Source organism: Vanacampus margaritifer, chromosome 2 (genome assembly GCF_051991255.1).
Source record: "Vanacampus margaritifer isolate UIUO_Vmar chromosome 2, RoL_Vmar_1.0, whole genome shotgun sequence".
NCBI classification, from domain to species: Eukaryota; Metazoa; Chordata; class Actinopteri; order Syngnathiformes; family Syngnathidae; genus Vanacampus; species Vanacampus margaritifer.
Window position 1 is genome coordinate 20,787,389 of NC_135433.1, and position 13,967 is coordinate 20,801,355.

General features: G+C 42.2%; 1 protein-coding gene across 5 annotated transcripts; it reads left to right on the forward strand.

The window, feature by feature from the left end:
* Positions 1-2,863: 2,863 nt before the first annotated feature.
* Positions 2,864-13,967, forward strand: galr2b (galanin receptor 2b). 5 transcript variants are annotated; one of them, XM_077559580.1, is made up of 3 exons: positions 2,864-2,958; positions 7,469-7,851; positions 9,743-13,967. In XM_077559580.1, the coding sequence occupies exons 2-3, from the start codon at positions 7,478-7,480 to the stop codon at positions 10,503-10,505; spliced, it is 1,137 nt and encodes a 378-aa protein (XP_077415706.1). In that variant the 5' UTR covers positions 2,864-2,958; positions 7,469-7,477; the 3' UTR covers positions 10,506-13,967. The 5 variants fall into 5 exon arrangements, with proteins under 5 accessions (XP_077415706.1, XP_077415707.1, XP_077415709.1 ...); XM_077559581.1 differs by lacking the exon at positions 2,864-2,958 and adding an exon at positions 3,705-5,261; XM_077559583.1 differs by lacking the exon at positions 2,864-2,958 and having other exon boundaries at positions 7,043-7,851; positions 9,743-10,073; positions 10,179-13,967.

Genomic DNA, 13,967 nt, shown 5'->3' on the forward strand with positions numbered 1-13,967 from the left:
AGAGTGACAGCCCGAATGGGAGTACTCTGAATTGCCAGTGGCGACCCCTGTAGGCAAAGCAGAGAAACTTACTGTGCTGAGGAGCAATAGGGACGTGGAAGTAAGCGTCATTCAGATCGACTGACGTGAACCAACCTCAACATGGCCGACGTAGTCAGCATGCGGAAGGGCAACACCCTGAGGTAACGGTTGAGACCTCTCAGATGTAGGATAGGGCATAATCCACCTGTCTTTTTTGGAATAAGGAAGTAGAAGGAGTAGAATCCCCCTGGATGAGCCAAGGGATCCACTGCTTCAATAGCGGACTTGGCAAAGAGGGTCGCTAGCTCTTGATCTAGAGCCCGTGCCTTTTCCGAGTCGCTGATGACAGTCTCTCTGACCCGGTTGGAGAGAGGGGGCTGGCGTCGGAACTGAATCCTGTACCCATAAGGCAAGGTTGAAATTACCCATAGATCCAAAGCGAGGGCAGCCCAGTAGTTGAGCTGGCGACAGGAAAAGTAACCGAACTGCCGGTCCCTCGGGCTCAATACCTGGATTTAGGGGTCCGGGAGGGACGAGGCATAGTGTGCTGACCATGGGGCCCTCGGCCAGAGGAACGAGCCTCACGGGAGTCCGTGACATGTCCCCGTGAGGGACGACAAGGTCCATATCCCCCCGTAGGCCGAAAAGTCTGCACAGCACGTGACAAAGAGGCAGCTGGGAGAGAAGCTCCCCCAGAGTTTGATGGAGCATAGGGTCTGGGAAGGCTAGCAAACTAACTCCTCACATCATTAGCACGCATTGTACGTTCCAGCGCTCCTGTCGCCCCCGAACCGAGAACTTGACCTGGAACCACAGGAGCTCTCGCAAGGGAGATTGAGCCAACCAGACCTGACGGCGCGCCTGGATGAGAAAAGACATACTACGGCCATTCTCCCTAGAAATGAGGGATAAGTCCCTCAACGCAATGGTACACTACGACGTAGCATCAGCCACTACGGTGTCTCTCAAGGCTGCGGAGAGATCAAGTAGGAGATGCGCCTGGACGTTGGCCAGGCGTGCTACCACCGCCGCCACGTTGTACGACTTAGTGACCAGTGTGTCCATCAAGCGGCACTGAGTGCTAGGGCATCTCACAGCCTCTCTAAGGGCTTTCCCAGGGGAGACGATGAGAGACGCCACAGAGTACGCCACATTCGGCAATGCAATTGGATTAAGACACCGCATGTGTGCCAGGGCACTGCCATCTGCCAGGAGCCGAGGATAAACACTAGAATTGTACCAGCAGGAATGAAGGTCTGTCAAAAATAGACAAGATTCCGGGATCCGAAAAAAAATCTCAGTTGAGTAGTCCATCGGAAAGAGGCCACACTCAGTCGGAGGCTGAGAAAAGCCAGACGTGTCCAGCTTTAAACGTTGGAAAGCGCTAAGCATACTAGTGCGCACCAATTCCGCTCCAGCTCAAAAACGTTCAGAAGGAGGAGAGGACACGGGGCAACAGTGGAAACAGAGTCTATCCCCGAATATGCCTGGAAATCCCGGATGGAGACGGCATCCTCGGCGACGTCATCAGTTTGGGAGGGGAATTGGAGTGTTGCATCCAGCATGGCCACCTCTGCATAGGGCAACGCCACTGCAAAGGCCTGGCAAACAGAAGGGTTTTGATTACCCAACACTCGGCTCCAAACGGCTCAACTGCAAGGCAATCTGAGAGTCAGCCCGACTCTTCTTACTCCAATGGTCAGAAGCAGCAGGAGAAACAGACCTGCGTTTTGCCCGGGTGGGTGGGGGGGTCATTGCCACCCCCGACGATGACCGCCCCTGGGCAGCCGCTGTGTCCTGGTGAGGCGTAACATCGGTTGTGTTCACAGGAGTATGGACCGCCGGGCAAAAAGGATCCGCCACATTGCTTACAGCAAGCGGCGTCATCCAAAGCAGCCGACAATTGACGCGCAATGTTGTCATAAACTAGCAGAAGTCATGACAGACAATATCAAAACCATTAAACAACATCAAGGCGGCTGGCTACCCACGGACAGAGCTGCATACGTTTTGAGGCATTACAAGCTAGGAAAGGATATGAAATAACTGTACCATCACTAGCTAGTTGTATTCAAAACAAGTCAAAGCAACCGTAGGCAAGACGGCAACAAATGCTGACTTACAGCAAACATTCCCACAAACTTGATGCTGCACTCAACGATGAGGCGCGAAAATCATGGGAAGATGGAAAGGGAGCTCCAGCGTCCGTACATATATTCCAAAAGCTAAAAAATACACTGAGCCGTTGCAGCCAAGGGGGTTGCGGAACCCCGCTGCCCCGACCAAAAAGATCACAGGCCACCAGCGACGGCTGCGAAGAACAGCGGTAAACACCGTGAATGAACCACGCGAGAAGGTAAAAGACACTGGGTTCCGGTTGCGATCCTCTTTTATACATGAGGATCGCGTCAGCCGGAACCCTGGAAAAGTCATTTTATGAATTCTCTCTCGAGTGACGCATGCGTGTGGGGAATTTTCGTGCTGTTTCAGCACCGCCACCTAGTGGTCGGGAGGGATGAAATAGAACTGTCATTACCGCTGTAATTAAAATCATAATACCATTTGTGTTGAACACCCGTCCCCCACCGTCAAGCAGCCTCCCTCCGCGACTGAACCCAACCACACATCGTCATCAGACTCCTCACTGACAGGCTAGTGACAGCAATTGCCTCACGCAACTTGCGCTGCAACACTCGAACCCCCCATCCCGCGATCCACGACGATGTGCCACCGCAGCCTCCCTCGTTCTCGTCTTCCTCTCCTTCATGCGGGGAAGCGCAAGTGGAGGCTTACTGCTGAGGGAGGGGAGAATGAAGTGAGTGGGTGGGTGTAAGAGGAGGTGGGGGGATGTAGTGGATAGCAACAAGAATCAGATAGCGAGAGGGAACGGAAGGACTTGGTTCTGGGAGTCGGGACTGTAACGTCTTCATCATCCAGGTGGGTTGCGCATGCTGACACAAATGTCTCGTTTTGGAAAAATTTTCAAGGCTGATGTTGATGTGTAAAGTTTGGTGATTGATGCTCTCAAATAAGATCCTAACCTACATCTACGTCTTTATTCACCCTCCCTTCCTCACACACTCACTGCATGCCTTTGCTTTACAGTATTGCCATCATATCATTTCCAAGCATTCTCTCTCAAAGTAAGTCCACTAGGTGTCTTTAATACCACAAAATGTCAATTCACACATTCCCATGAACCCCCTGGGAGCACCCAATCCTGTGCATGTGCAGTAAATTGAGGTATAAATCCACAGCCGTTATATATATATATATATATATATATATGTATTTCAATCCACTCTGCAAGGCTGAAGTGGTAATTTTTTTTTGATCTTCAGCATCAAAGGCCAACTGACTATTCAGCTCAAATATAATAAAGTGCTTTACAATGTTATGCTTTGTCATTATTTTGCGCACTTTGGTGCCGCAGAGTTGAATTAAAGTTTAATGCTGCTCTGTGACTGATTTTCATCTGTGTGTGTGTGTGTGTGTGTGAGAGAGAGAATGCGGTTTAATCCAAATCCAAGTGGAATGTGACCGGAGAATCTCGGTGTTGCTGATAGCTAACGTATGTAGTTATGCAAAATAGCATGTGTAAGCAAAGCTTTTTCTCAGTGGATTTCCGTTTGCTCAGTAGCAAAATGGACATCTCCTCCAAGAGGAATCGGCTATTGTTTTTCTCAGCATCAGGGTTCAACCATTGTGAAATGTTGGAATTTTGGATGAATGGTGAAGTCATCTGTGAAGGAGTAATCGGGCTATACTAAAAAGAACAAAAAATACTATGAATGCGAAGTTGGAATTCTGCAAAAGGTTGTAAATATATTCTATTTCAATGTGGACAAGGCAAGAAATTCTAGCCACTTTCACCCCTGCCAACAGGGCCGGCCCTAGGTGATTTGGTGCGGTATAGGCGAAAGTGTAGATTGTAGCGCCCCCAGACAACTACAAGTGATACAAATAAATAGCACAAGAACAGTGCAATACAACTGTTTAGTGCAATTTGTGCTGCCATTATTAACTAAAAATGTTTTCAAACTATGTACAATATATTTGTGTAAGATACATATAAAAAATAATAAAAATAATGAGGTCAATGACACATGAGTAATAATTACTATATAAAATATATATGCAATATAATATAACATATATAAATAATGTAATGTAATAATGTAAAATAAATCAAATCTATGCTCATTTTGTAGCATCCTCGGTTGAAATAAAGGTGGTCTCTCCAACTGATGGTTCATAATTTTTATTAAACCTTCCTTTGTGTGAACACTGTAAGAGCTACAATACAAATAAACAAAAATTGCCATTAATAACTCAAACGGTATGTTTTGTGTATCCTTTTACCGTATTTAAGCCATTTACTAGGGTGACAATATTACCATTTCCAAAAAAAGAGGACACTTGCCCCGGCCTTGAAATTGTGGTACCAGTCGCAGTTACACAGTGTACTTCACCTCCTATTAATTACGCATTGTAAACGGGACATTTTAATGAATTTATAAAAAACCAAGACGCCCCAACAGGATGTAAGAAAATGGTCCATCCTCCCAAAAGAGGACATTTTTGGTCACCCTACCATATGCTATAAATTAATAGCCTGAAATGATTACCTTTTATAGCCTTGACAATCTATTGAGTACAATTTATATTGTAAATAAACATTTTAACCTTGCCTGTTGCCTTTGGACCGGTGGGGTGCCTGGCGGGCTTGCAGTACCCCGTCCTGCTGCGTTGGGTTGGGGGCGCTCCTGCTCCTGGGTTTGCTCTCCGGCCGGTGGCCCCAGGGGGGCCCGGGGGTCGTCCTTTGGCGCTGCCGCGGCCTGGGGGGCCCTGAGGTATTGCGCTTGCTCTGTCCTGGCGGGGGTCGACGGCTCCCCTCTTTGGTGGAGACTTTCATGCATGCCAGATCCACCACACCAGCATCTATCGAAACTCAGACACAATCTGCTTCATCCTCAGGTCGCTGAATCGGTGGAGGCTGGTGTCTGTGGATCTCACTCTGCTTCGTCTGTCCTTCCTTTTCTCAGTCACTCCTTTGGTCTTTTGAGGTCTCCGTGATTTGTTGGAGTTTAGATGTCTCTGGGGTTGGTGAAGGACTCTGGTTAGTGGCCTGGTGGGTGGTGTCTGGTCGGTGCTGGATTTCACTTTCCTTTCTTTGGGCCTTCCTCGGGTCTCCTGACGACCTCACGACTCTGGCCGGAAGTGTTTCGTTTAGGTGAACGGTATGGGATTTTTTTTAATAGGTTTTAGGTGAACTAATGAATACACACACACTCGCAAGCACGCATGCACGCACACACACATACTCACCCACATACAATTTTTTTTTATATATATATATAAATAAAAATAAAGGAGAGCAATGATGACATGTCAAATCGAATGAACAATACTGAACTCTCCAGTAGAGAAAAAAAAATAAAAAAAGAAAAAGAAAAAAAGTTGCTGTCATTCACCAATCTGTCAGCAAAATAGGATGTCCGTCATTGACTGCCGAATTTATCGACTGATTGACAATTACATTGACGGACGAAAACCACCTTCCGGCAATGCTTAGTTCATTCATTTTTCAAAGTTTCACCTCAATTGGCAATCGTTAACAAAATGGTCATCCGTCATTGACGGACCTTCCGTCAATACTGACGGAATACTCACCTCTGACCGATACCACTAGTAGTACTTTTGATACACAAAAGTTCCCCCCAAAAAACAGCGACAGATCATTTTAAAGAAAGACCAAAATACCCCAATAAAGCATGGTAATTTCCTATTGTTCTTATTTCAAATTTATATTTCCTCATTGTAAAACGACCACAAGAGGTACCAGCCGCCATCGCAAGCACCAATACCTTATGATAAGGCCGGGTATCCACCCAATACCAATCAATACCTGGTAACGGTAATCACACATCCCTGTTTTTAAAGGAAGAAAATATTTGTGATACAGTCGTACATAGAATTAGAGCAAAGTCTTCATTCACAATTATTTTATACCTGGAAATTAAATCATACATTACACAGTCATCATCCCAAGAAAAAAAAAATCTTAGTTTGAGGAGAATAAACTCATCTGACTATGTAAAAGTCAATTAAAAAGAATAAAGTTGTTAAATGTAGATTAACAACGTAATGTTAAGACAAACAAAATTGTAATTTTGAAAAATATATTTCTATGAGAATAATTAAGTATACAGTTGTTCCAGCCCACTCCCCCAATAGCCATGGCCAGAGTCACTTTCTGTAGGCGTAAAAATCAGGATTCCAGATGGTCTGACATTCAATCATCTTCAGCTAAAACTATTACTGTCACCACACATTCTGGCTCATGCTTTTGGAATCGAATAACACCTCGCCATGAGCGGGAATTCCCAGTGTAATAGTTTATTGTGAAATGACGGCCGACATAATTGAACAGTCACATGCGAGCCATCTCAAATGAGATGTTTTGTGAGTGTTTTTTCCTCTGTGGAGATACAACAATAGTGCCGTGGTCCGCTCTGTGAGAACCTTCTGTTGTGAAGCGCAGATTAGATCAGATACATGGAGTGGCCCGAGAAGAGCCCTTTACAAATAGACAGCTACTTTTCAAGTGGAGCAACAAGGAATGAGGATTTATGATGAATATGTCTGTAATGTCTTTTCACAGGAGCTATAACAAAAAATCCTGTTTTGCTACAATACTTTTGAACTTTTATATTTTAAAATTAAAGCACTTCTTTTTTAACCATTGCAATCAAAAATGTAGCCATTTTCGATAGCCTATAGGCTCAAATTGGTCAATACTTTTGAGCTCATGGGATTTAGCAAAAAGTATCATCATTGCACCCATTGACAGCTCTCTGGTATACAAGCTATGCAATGCTACCTTGAGCAATAACAAAAATCAAGGGAAATTCTGCCCTGTGACAATACATCTGAACTCATGATGTTTATGCTGCTTGAAGTAAAGGACAGAATATTTGTTTTAATTGGGTTCCCTCACGCCAATCTTCTCCAGACTTGGCTTTAGGATCCACTCTTTTTATTTGTTTTGTTTGCATTGGAGACAACAAAGGGCATTGGTTAAACGGTTCCCACAGAAAATTGACATCAAAGTGCACTCGAGCTTGCATTGCTAATATCACGCGGCCAATTCCAGAAAACAGATGAGCTGTGACGTTCGCAGTTTGAGCCCAAGTGCACTTTGCAACAGTTTCAATGGACAGCAGAGGGCAGTATAAGAAACAAAGGCAGCACCCTGAGATTGATGAAAATAGATGAATTAATCTGCTTAATTTTTCACTCCTTTTACTATTTAGTCAACACACACAATAGTTATTTTTGGGATAGTCTTATCTTGTCAAAATTGATTTGGAACATGGAATTAAATATGAAATTGTGAATGTCTCGGGCACCATCCGAAGCCTAAATATGCGGTTTCATGCTTCAGACTTCCCAAATGTCAGACATGGAGGATTTGGCCGAGCCGAGCGTGCACGCCAACGCGTCGGAGAACTACCCGCTAAACCCGGCCAGCGTGATCGTGTCGGTGGTCTTCTCGCTCATCTTCCTGCTGGGCACTGTGGGCAACAGCCTGGTGCTGGCCGTGCTGCTGCGGAGCGGCCAGGTGGGCTACAACACCACCAACCTGTTCATCCTTAACCTGAGCGTGGCCGACTTCTTCTTCATCGTCTTCTGCGTGCCCTTCCAAGCCACCATCTACTCACTGGACGGCTGGGTGTTCGGCTCCTTCATGTGCAAGGCTGTGCACTTCTTCATCAACCTCACCATGTACGCCAGCAGCTTCACGCTCGCCGCCGTCTCCGTCGACAGGTTGGTCCAGGGAGGAGAGGCCGTGGCTGGCCGCTGTACTCCCAAGTATCTTCAGTTTCTGTACAATATATTATGATTTTAACATTTGAATAAGTACTCTACATATAAAATAGCCAATAAATGTACTCCATATGGGTAAGGAATCGGATCGAGAGTAGTAGAAAACAAGAAGAAATTGGTTGTTTACAGGATAATTAATGGATCAGGAGCAGAGAAAATGGAGTATGAAGTAAGCAAACAGCTGCGTCACTTTCATTTGAAGGAGGAAGCGGGATGTTTTGTTGACAGAGGACGATTAAGCGGAGCTCATTGAGACGCTCGATGCCTAATTGAATATCATCCCAGGGCATCGGAAAGCGGCCCATAGGCTCGCCTTGTCAGCTCGGTCAATACAAGTCAGTTCAATTTGCAGAGCACACTGATCACTAATAGATGCTATTGCAAATTAGACATGCCCATTAGGCTGCAGAAGAGATGGGACATATGAGGCAGGAATAGTTAAGCCTTTAGACTAATGGTGCGCTATATATGGACATGCTAACTCATAAAACTAAAGAGGGAAAATAGTTATTAAAAAGTCTCACTAAAGCTCATTACATTCATTTGATTATTGTATGTATTTTTTTAGGGATGGTTAAATACCAGTACCAGGTATCGGTATTTCAAGGTATCCGTACTCCTGATGGCGGCTGAAATTAGCATCGTCGGCCCTCTTGTGGCAGTTTTACAATCAGGAATTAGAAGAAAAGAAAATTGCCACTAATTTCATGCAGTTTTAAAGAAAAATCCTATCTTAGGAAAAAAGGTCTTCTTTAAAATTATTTGTCAGTTTTTTTTAAGACTGGGGTTTGATGTCACACTATTACTATCATATTTCTTAGAATCAATACATCAAATATAAACAAACTGTGTCCCAGATGAAAGGTATAGTCTCAGTCTCGGGTATATATACTTTGTTTTCATGTAATTTTCATAGTTTGTGTTTGTACATTATAAGCATGTGGCATTTAGGTCTCACGCTTATATGAGGTGAGATGTCACACTGATTTGCAACTAATAAAACCAAGATATAATTATTGCTGTTCTTTTTTTTCTCCTTTTTTTTTAAAACTAAAAGTAAACATTGAGATCAAGTACAGAAAACGTTTTGTCATTTAGATTAAAAAGTAAGTAACTTTTTTTTAAAGAGCCTATTTTAGCTTTCCTAAACTGAAAACTCATGATTAAACTACAAAAAACTACAAAAAAGAAAGCATTGGTTCATCATGACACTTAAACCAAACCTGACAAACAAATTTCCTCAATATAGTCATCATCCAAATGGCAATTCTAACATACGTAAACAGAATTGCAAGGTGGGCATGATGGCCCATTCTATGTACATGTGACAACTAACCCCAAAATGAAAGGCATGTGACCCTTATTATGTTATACTGCTAGGATTTCGATCTGGAAGACACTTGTTTCAAAATATATAAAGTTTTTAAAAAAATGACATTGGGTTGTGCAAAATGGTTAATTGGCACTAATATCACAATGAGCTCACGACACAACCCCTGACCATAAAAATTAAGAAAATTAGCATTTTATATACACACACATACATACATACATACATATATATATATATATATATATATATATATATATATATACACACATACATATATATACATATATATATACACACACATATATACACACACATATATACACGCACACATATATACACATACACATACACACACATACACATATATATATATATATATATATATATATATATATATATAGTATAACATGTTGAATGCATGTTATCATACATTGCTTGGTAAGGTGTTACTGAGAAGATAAAGATTGAATTGAATCTTAAAAGCGTGTGGACATGCAGGTACTTGGCCATCCGCTACCCGCTGCGCTCCCGAGAACTGAGAACGCCGTGCAACGCGGTGGTCGCCATGGTGATCATCTGGGGCCTCTCCTTGGTGTTCGCGGGGCCCTACCTCAGCTACTACCACCTGATCGACTTCGCCAACAGCGCCGTGTGCATCCCCGGCTGGGGGGAGCGCGACCGCAAGCTCCTGGACACGTGCACCTTCCTGTTCGGCTACGTCATCCCCGTGCTGATCGTCAGCCTGTCGTACACGCGCACCATCAAATACCTGTGGACCGCCGTGGACCCCCTGGACGGCATGACCGAGTCCAAGCGGGCCAAGCGCAAGGTGACCAAGATGATCATTATCGTCACGGTGCTCTTCTGCATCTGCTGGCTGCCCTACCACGTGGTCATCCTGTGCTACCTGTACGGCGACTTCCCCTTCAACCAGGTCACCTACGCCTTCCGCCTGCTGTCGCACTGCATGGCCTACGCCAACTCCTGCGTCAACCCAATCGTGTACGCGCTGGTGTCCAAGCACTTCCGTAAGGGCTTCAAGAAGGTCTTCAGCTGCCTGCTCAGCAACAACAGACGGAACAAGGTCCACGTGGTGCACGTGGCCAACACCGTGCCGGGTTTCGAGGCGGTCTCCACCGAGGTGTCGCAGATGAACGAGGAGAACGCCAGGCAGAACGAGTGCGAGATGACCAACAGGCGGCCGGCCGAGCCCCGGGAGGCCACCGTCACCCTCAACTTGCCCTTTCAGCATCCCACCTGAGTGGAATGGTGACAGAAGAGGGGCACCACATCCTTTGGAGCCTTGAGTACCGGATACTGCTGTCTTGCATCCGCTTTTTATTTTGCTTGCCATCAATAGGTGAGCTGGAGCATATCCCAAGATGACTTTGGCATGAGAAGTGGGATACCACCTGGATTGCCCACCACCAAATAGCAGGGTACATATGCTAGTAAGCACAGAACCATCCATCTTCTATATGGAGCCTATCTAAAGAGCCTTTTGGTGTGAGAAACTAGGTACAACCTGGGCTGGCCACCAGCCAATCAGAGGGCACATTAGATAGACAACCATTCAAACCTAAGGACATAGTACAGCTATCCATCCTTTCATTTGGAACCTATCCCAAAAGTAGAGATGGGCAAGTACTGAAAGCAGGTGTCAGTATCGGGCCACTACCAGACTTATTTCAAGGTATCGGGTACTCATGAAGGCTGTCGATACCAGCCACTGATACTTACAAAAAATAAAAGCAAAACAAAATGTGCATCAGAAAGAAAGAAAAGTTTTCTTTCTATGTAATCAAGTTAATTCAAATTTTACTTTGTATGCATTACATACTTGAATACTCATACTGGTATCGGCTTGAAAAAGTGGTATCAAAAACCCCTTTATAAGGCTTGGTGAGAGAAGCAGGGTACAGCCTTGATTGGTTGCTGGTCAATCGCAGGGTACATAGACAAATGAGCATTCACAATCATAGACCATGCAAACCCAGAACCTCACAACTGTGAAGCACACATGCTAACCACTAAGCCACCATGCTTTCCAAAAGCTGCCACATTGAATATATACGATTAGTAATGTCTCGGATACATGCAAGGCACACTCATGACCTCCTTCAAGGCATTTAAAAAAAAATAAAAAGAAACCAATGAAGAAGACAGTGCATGTCTATTTTGTTTGGATGACGCATCTCATCTGCTGTTGTGGAGATGACAGTGGAGACTCTAAACACAATGCTGCATAGGAAATGCTGCCAACTGAAATACTCCATAACACTGACATTGAACGGTCTTTTGTCAGAGGAGAGTATGCGTGTGTATGCATGTCTACATGCAACAAGGCATACTTGTAAATGTGATGTATTCTCTGACAATATGTCTGTGTGTGTAAGGATATGTGAATTAGATGTGAATGTGTATTTATATTAAGATATTTTTGTATTATTTCCATCCATCCATTCATCCATACGTCCGTTATCTGGACAGCTTATTTTTGTTATTCATTATTTCTTGTTTAAAGAGATTTTTTTTATTTTACCTCACTTCATACTTTATTTCACGCACCACAGCTTTTTTTTGTACCTTTTATTTTTCTTTAATTTCTTTAATTAGAAATGTTTCATATTTAATTTGAAAACACTTTTCCCTTTACTTTTTGTTTTATTAAGTTATATATACAGTATATGTTATTTTTTTTATGATTATTTTTATCCATCCATTATCTGAGCCGCTTATTTTTTGTTATTCATTATTTTAGTTTTTTGTTTTTTTAAGATCAATTTTTTATTTTACCTTCTTTGTGTTTTATTTCATGCACCATTGCTTTTATTCTATATATACATTGTATGTTTTCTTTTTATTTATTTATTTGATTCTTTTTTGGACCCTTGTTTTTCTTCTATGTAATTAGAAATATTTATTATTTAATTTTTTAAATATTTGTTTCCTTTTTCCCTTTCCCATTTTTCCTCTTTACTTTTTCCCCTTGTACTTTTACTTTATTATATTTTATTTCATAGACTGCGATTATTCATTTAATTTATTTTAAATCCTTGCTTATGACATCCCTTGTGAGCATGAGTAGCTGACCCTGTAAATTATTATATTTATTATTTACAAGTTATATTTATAAATACATTATATTAACTATTTTAGATTAAAACCTAGATGTATTTTCCTCCTCCAAATGTAGCTAAAACTGCCTCGGTAAGTCAATGATTCAGCTTTTGCTTTAACCATCGTCTGCACTTTCTACTTTCTGCATCAGTTCACGGCTAAGATTTTGTTTAAAAAAAAAAATTGTGAAATGGCCTAACTTGTTTTTTCTTGAAAAATGTGCAGGCTTTTATAGCTACATATTGAACAAAATATGAGTACAGCGCTTAATCTTTTGTAACTTTGACTACTAATTTATTATACGTTTTGCGCAAATGCTGAATTGTGTTTTGCGTTATGCATGCAGGTTAAGAAAATATCGATCTACTTATCTTGATGTGACATCAATTTTATAATACTGTGTGTGCAAACTTTAATAATCAGGTTATACCATCATAATTATTATTATTATTATTATTCCAACAACAAAAAACTACACACTTTATTAGTTCCTTTATGGCCATGTTTCTGTTTGGTGTTGTTTATTATATATTTGCCTGGATGTGCCCCTCAGTGCACTTGTTCACATTGTGTATATTTTTGAAAAGATGTGTATTTTCTGCATATTAGGAAAAAAAATGAAGTAATTGCCATTGAACAAAAATCTATATTTTTCTGTCCTGATTCTGTTGACGTTAGTATAATTATGTGTGCTTTGGCCTACCTCAACCATGTGTTTTTGTTCGTGTATTTGCAACCAATTTTCCTCTCAAAGGATGAATGTTCTGAACAAGAGAGATGTCATCAATCTGTCTCCTTTCAATTTACATCAAAGTGTGTCTGTTTTATGTATTTGCTGTGGAGGAAATTTTATGTATTTGCTGTGGAGGAGCTTTTTTATATTAATTTTTTTTATAAATATACTGTCCTAGTTATATGGGGATATATCATGGAAAATTGACTTTTTATTTAATGGATTGGACACGAATAGTTGGGTCTCTGGAATAGGGTTGCCAAGGGGTGGAACATTCGTGGTTAATTTCCGGAAAGTTTCAGCTAAAATATAGCTATTACTGCTAATTGTGAATACTCTAAATTGCTGTTTTTACACACCAAAAAATTATAATAGGAGTGAATGACTATTTCTAGATTACGATATCAAATTATAGTTACTGTAAATACTTACTTGCCATTACAGAAAAAAAGTTTTAGTACTCATATTTGTGTCGAAAAAGGTGAATTCCCTCATAAATAAAATCCAAAGAGTCTGGATTAAAGCTATCCTTTTAAATGCTCCCAACAATTTTTGCCCCTGAAGAGTTTGTTTATGTCACTTTCTACGACTCTCAACAAATAATGACACAGTTGACAACTCTGACAAGGCTCGGGTGGGAGTGGGCCATGTCGTCGCCCCCGGCAACTGCACGGAAATGCGTAATTTGTAGCTGCAATCCCCCCCGACGAGGGGCAGTCCATTGAAAGGGATTGCTTTATAGCCGTGTTTCCACATGCACATGTGCTTCTGTGTTACTTACATAACGTGTGTATGTCAGTACCTGCGAAATACGAGTTACCCGAAACTTTCCCAATGACACATTATCCTGAATTAAAAGATGGTATAGCA

What these genes read in the sequence shown, in the direction of transcription:
- galr2b (XM_077559579.1), top strand. Translation starts at nt 7,460, where the DNA reads ATGCTTCAGACTTCCCAAATGTCAGACATGGAGGATTTGGCCGAGCCG. An exon ending in GCCGCCGTCTCCGTCGACAG is followed by an intron (nt 7,852 to 9,742) that starts GTTGGTCCAGGG and finishes GTGGACATGCAG; the next exon opens with GTACTTGGCCATCCGCTACC.